Raw genomic sequence first — 5,741 nt, 5'->3', positions numbered from 1 at the left:
TGGGCCAGCCTGCAGGCAGGCACCCTCTGGAAGCGTACAGCGTGCTGCCAGCTGTCCCCAGCCCAGGGGACACCGCTCTGCGCCTCTCTGCCGGGCCAGGACTGCAGGAGGAGCAGTGACTTTGCAGCTGGCAGGGGAGGCGTGAAGGGTACGGCCATCCTTTTAATGCCTTTCACCTTTGCACGAGTCGAGAGGGCGTATTGATTTGGTCTCAGTTTTTTAATGGAGGCATCGATCGACTTCCAAAGGAGCTATGCAAATCGCCGGGTCGATGGGCCGCCTATAAATAGACCTGTCACCTTCCCTCCCTGCCTCCGCCCTGGGAACTCGAGCCCCGAAGCCCATCCATCCCCAGGGAAGGGGGAGGATGGGGACAGGACATCCTTCTGCCCAGCCCTGCAGCTGCTGTTCCCAGAGCCAGCTCCCCTCCCTGGGGCAAGCCCTGATGGAAATGGTGGCTACCTGTTTGCGCCTCAAAAGGTCTGTGCTGTGCCAAGCACCAAAGATTTCCCTGTTGCACTAAAAAGTCAGCCGGGACTATCCCATCTCATCACCATCACCTCTTGCCCAGCATCAGCCCCTAGTACCACAAGCACGATTTGGCAAGGTAATCAGAGCGCAGACCACAAGGCTTCCAAGTTTACAGCCTTATTATGGGAATAAGCCCATTGATGCCTTGTTTCTCCTCTCTGATCTCTGCTCAAGGGCTGCTCAGTTCCTCAGGACTGTGGTCCACATCTCTACCCCAGGATGCTCAGCCACCGGCGAGCCCCAGCAAGGGCAGTGATGTGGCTCTGGAGCTGGTGGCTTTGCAGGAGGATGCTTTGAATGGCAGGAGGCGGCTTTGGGCGCACACACAAGCTAAAACGAGCCCAAATCACACTCTGGGCTAGGAGCAAACTGCTGCCTCTTTGCCTCTGTGATGCCCTGATCCCACATCCCTTGCATCATGGACACTGCTGAGGTCAATGGCACTGAGGATGGGGAAGGCAAGCGGGCAGTGCTGGCAGCACCCAAGTTCAGCAACGGAAAGGGCATCCCAAAATTTTCTGGGACTGACTGATTCAGTGCTGCCGGGCAAGCCAGGCTCGATGCGCATGCAGGCATCCCCTCCCCACACTCCCTCCTGCCCATGTCACCCTGCAGCATCTCTCGTCCCCAAATTGCCCCATGCCTGCAGCCCCTCACCCCCAGCCAAGCACAGACTGGACTCAAAAGCCGAGAAATTTGGGAAGAGCCAACTCCGGGCTGTGACACCCTGGCACCAACGCCTGGCACAGACCCCAGAATCCCCCAAAACAGCCACGTGAGCCACAGCGCTCTGCAAATGAAGCGCCGAGACAGTGACCCCCTATTTATCTATATTGGGGAAAAGGGAGGGAATTGATCTCCGAGGCAGTAAAAGGTTTGAGGAGAATTGATTTTTCTCTCCCAGAGATAGAAAGAACGGGGAGGGAGGGAGGGACAGAGGAGGAAGGGAGGGAGTAGGGAGGCCTCAGCCCCAGCGAGCACAAAACCCCGCTTTAAAGGTGCACATCGCTTTCCTTTTGGCCTTCCCCCCACCCCTCCTCTGTGATTTACAGCCACCAGCCGGGTGGTTCACCACCCCACACGAGCCCAACCAGTGCACGGCTCCGGCCCCACTAACCACCAACAGCAAAGGACAAGGACAACCTGTCCCCAGGTACCTGCACCCCCAGACTCGTGCTGGTGACCCACAAAACCCTGCAAAACCCCACCCTGACCAGCAGAAAACACCCAGGCGCAGACAAAACCAGCAAGTTGGCAGGGACCTGCTCCAGCATCCCTGGCCACTTGTGGGGTTTAGTCCAGGCTGCAGCCGGCGGTGGGCTGCTCGGTGGCAGACACGGCCCAGGAGGGACGAGGTGGGCCGCACCGGCCACCCGCCTTCCCTTAGAATTAAAAAAGTCAATCAAATATTGACAATTAAGACAGATAACTGAAAACGCCGGACTCGATGTTAAGTCGGCTGTAAAAACGTCAGCGTGGGGAAAGGGGTCATCTGCAAAAATAAATCAACCCCTTTTACACGCCCACCCCCAAAAATAAGATAAAAAAAGCAGAAGGAAGGGCTCAGGGTGAGGGGGCTCTTTTCTTTCAAAGTGGATTTCTAAATAACATTTTGGGGGAGTCTTTTTTTTTTTTTCTTTTGGGGGGGGGACTGTGACGTTTTCAACTCTATTCTTTCACTTAAGTGACAGATTTATCCCAGTAAAATTATGTTTCATGCTCAAACTTTGAAGGGAAAGTGGCTACGTAAATGCTGAAAAAATGCAGCGAGACACACTTGATCCCCCAACTGGACTGCGAAGAGGAGAAAGTATTCAGGAAATGTTAAAAAAGGTGAAAGTAAGAAGCGTTTTAATAGTTCTTCCAGACATGGGGGCCTCCCTAGAGATTCATATAGAACAATCCTGAACCTCTATTTTAACATTTACAGACTTGCAACTCTTTTAAAACTTTACATCTGAAAAACTGCTTGTTCCCTTTCTGGTTTAGATCAGTCTTCATTTTCCTCCTTAGCTCTTCAAATGCTTAACCTTCTTTTATTACATTTTAATAGAGTTTTTCAAGCCACCACCAGTCCCCTCCTTCTGGCCTTATTTAAACCTGGTCGTTATTTAAATATGCACTAACTGCTTTTTAAAATCCAGGCATTATAGGACTAAAACAAGACAGGATTTTTTTTGCTTGGGAAATTAGCTAATGCCCTTTCAAGCCAGAGCTGCTCTAGGGTGGGAATAATTCATTTGGAAGATTAATGCTGGATGTATGGAATACTGTATAGATGGAATCTGTGCTGCGCTTGAACTGCTGAAGTCCAGTGTGAAATTTTCAGCCAATGCAAAAAGAAGAAAAAAAAAAAAAAAAACCCACAGAAGGGGAAGGAAGAAAAGTGTTTCTACTAATCTCCCCAAGCAAGAAAGGGAAATTGCAGCTAATACCGAAGAAAAACAGTTGTGATTCCGATGTACAACACACGCTAATACAGGCACTTCCCTGATCCAGGTGCAGGATCAGGCCTCTCGCGGCCGTCCCCGTGGCAGTGCCGGGGCTCGCTGGCCCCGCTGACCCCTGCGCGGCGTTTGACTGTCTCAGTGTGTCACTAATCAAAGTATTTGGGCTTCGGGTGTTTCTAGCGGAGGGATCGGTCCCCCCGGGGGAGGTTTTGGGGAGGGGGTGCCGGGGCCAGGGTGATGGCAAAGGGGCCGTGGCGTAGCGCAGGCTCTGGCGCTCGCAGAGTCGCCCCGCTTTGTCTCTGGAGATGCTGCAGCATCTTCACTCTCAGCCAACCGCCTCGCTGACCCTCCGCTCAGGATTTGTTTTGAGAAGGGAGGGAAAACACCACTTCGGACAGTTCTAGTTTAGGGAAGATTTCCAAAGCAGCCGTTCCCCCTTCCTCCCCCCTTTTCTTTTTCAACTTTCCTTTCTATTTCTTTTCCAAAAGGAAGTCTCAGAGATTCCCAGCCCTGCAAAGGGCTGGGCTGAAATGACTGATGCTGCTTGGCACGCCACAGCCCTGAGCCCTCCGAGTCAGGTGCAAACCAAGAACAAAAAAGAAAGGAGCAGAGCCCATCCTGCAAACACCGATCCCCTCCCTCGGCACGGGGAACCTGCCCTCACCTTGAATCACGCAGCCGCTGATGGCTGACCCCTATGTTCTCCCTTTACAAGCCCCCGCAAGCCGAACGATTTTAATGATTTCTGGCTAACAAACAGGACGGAAATCATCAATCGCCGCGCTGGGCTGCGAACACCTCCCCGGCTGCCCCCACCCACCGCCGCCCGCCCCCATCGCACGTCCTTACCGTGCACATCCCCATCCTCTGCCATCGCATTGATTTTCTTGTTGTCCAAGATCTGCACATGTTTCCCGCTGGTCCGGCTGTACAGCTGGTAGGTACGGACGAGCCGCCGGCTGAGCTGATCCGTCACCAGGCTCTGCTCCCTCACATGCTGTGTAAAATTAGGTGGGGACTGAACAGTTACCTTTAGGAAATTAAAAAATATACAACACACCATTATAATCTCTACTCCTCAGAGGGGCGAATGGGCTGAGCCGAGATCACTGGCCTCCAGCCGGGCTTTACCAGGGGGGCACGGAGCCACGACCGCGGTGGTACCTCCTGCGCCAGCAAAGCCTCCCCAGGAGAAGGAGCATTAAGCCCCGGGACACAGGGACCAGAGCCCGTTACAGAACCATGCCCGCTCCAGACATGCCCTAAGCAGAAAGGTGTAGGTGACTCAGGAGCATGACAGGGCTCAGTGACCCCAGAGGCCTCTTGGGACTCGGCAGGTCCCAGCTGGCACTGGAGTATCTGAGATGGGCATCAAGTCTGGGCGCTCAAAGAGATCCAGGGGGGTCATGCAGGATGGCACTGGGTTGCCCCCCTGAGGGGTTGAGACATTCGTCCCGCACCTCCGTCACCTCTGCCGGAGCCTACTACCGCTCTGGCTGCCCGGGACTCACACCCCGACCACTGCACCATCGGTTTCAACAGCTGCCTTTCTTCTGGGCCCCAGGCTCTTTCTTTTTTCCCCACACACCCCACTTATCGAGCTCTTTAAATACAAAGTCCCCAGAGAATGTAGAGCTATGAGGTATAGGAATTATAAGAAAACCGTGCCCCAGCCTGGGTATTTAAGGGCATAAAAGCCCAAGGATACTAACGCGCTGCCCGCGCAAACACATGCCTCATGCGCAGCCAGCTGTTAGGTGCCGGCAGCGGGGTTGTCCCCAGGCCCGGCACACCAAACCCGTTAGCCCCAGAGCCGCAGCTGAGCCCATCCCCTCCAGACCTGACGCTGCTGCTCCTGGGCTTTAAATGATTTTCATGAGCTGCCAAACCTGCTTCCCCCCCTCAGCCCCGGCTCGCGAGCTTGCACAGAAGTCTTTTTTCCCCCCTCATCTCAAATCCCTCTTTTAAGTCTGGAAAGTTTCGCTGCTCCCTGACATTTATAAAGATGTATTCTGAGCAAATGTTAGGAGATAGCTCCTTTCAACATCAGAAGGCTGGGACTACCCCCCGCCACCCCCACGTCAAATGGGAAGATTTCCTCCCGTCTTAAACAACAACAGAAAAACCCAATAAAAGCAAAAGCCGCCACTCTCCCAAAGCTGGCTTTATAGAGATATCTCCCCTTGACAATGTCATCTCTCTCCCTCTGCTTCTGCCTGTGCATGTGTGTTTCCTATAGAGGGGTTTTGGATAATGCAGCAGGATTCTCTCCCCAGCTCTGATGAGGGTACCATGTGGAGGAGAGGTCATTAGCCATGCTGCTATTTGGTCTCCATCTCATACTCCAAAATATTACAGCTATGTTTTTATACAACTGCACACTCCCAGCGTTTCATTCCCTTCGCTTTTCGGCTGGAAACTCGGGTGTTTTTTTTTTTTTTCCAAGCTTCCAGGAAAATAATAATTTAAAAAAAGCAGCGTAAAGGGCATTTTAAACAAAGCTTCTGCACCTGTGATCTCAGAGGGAAGGGTGGCTTCACCCCAGTTTGAAGGCGCACAGCTCCCAGCGACGCGTGCCTGCCGGTATGCGGGTGTTGCACAAGCTCTGCCCGGGCTGTTTAATCTATTCGTGACACTTCTGTCTCTGGCGATACAAACCAGCGATGCTAAAGTCTGACAATTTTAAGCTGAATCAAAACCTGCGCTTTTTAGTAAGGTTTTGGTGGGGTTTCGTTTCCCCCTTTTTCAATTCCGCTTTAC

General features: G+C 52.9%; 1 protein-coding gene across 1 annotated transcript in view; it reads right to left on the bottom strand.

Annotated features, from left to right (window-relative positions):
* FGF8 (fibroblast growth factor 8 (androgen-induced)) overlaps positions 1-5,741 on the bottom strand; it is a 21,702-nt gene that overhangs the window by 1,867 nt on the left and 14,094 nt on the right. The window contains exon 2 of the mRNA XM_009894255.1: positions 3,831-4,011. Within this exon, the coding sequence (XP_009892557.1) occupies positions 3,831-4,011 (181 nt within the window). The remainder of the gene's footprint in view (positions 1-3,830; positions 4,012-5,741) is intronic.

This window comes from Charadrius vociferus, unplaced genomic scaffold, assembly GCF_000708025.1.
Source record: "Charadrius vociferus isolate BGI_N301 unplaced genomic scaffold, ASM70802v2 scaffold711, whole genome shotgun sequence".
Lineage (NCBI taxonomy): Eukaryota > Metazoa > Chordata > Aves > Charadriiformes > Charadriidae > Charadrius > Charadrius vociferus.
The sequence above is the reverse complement of the archived record's forward strand: the minus strand, read 5'-3'. Positions and strand labels throughout refer to the sequence as shown.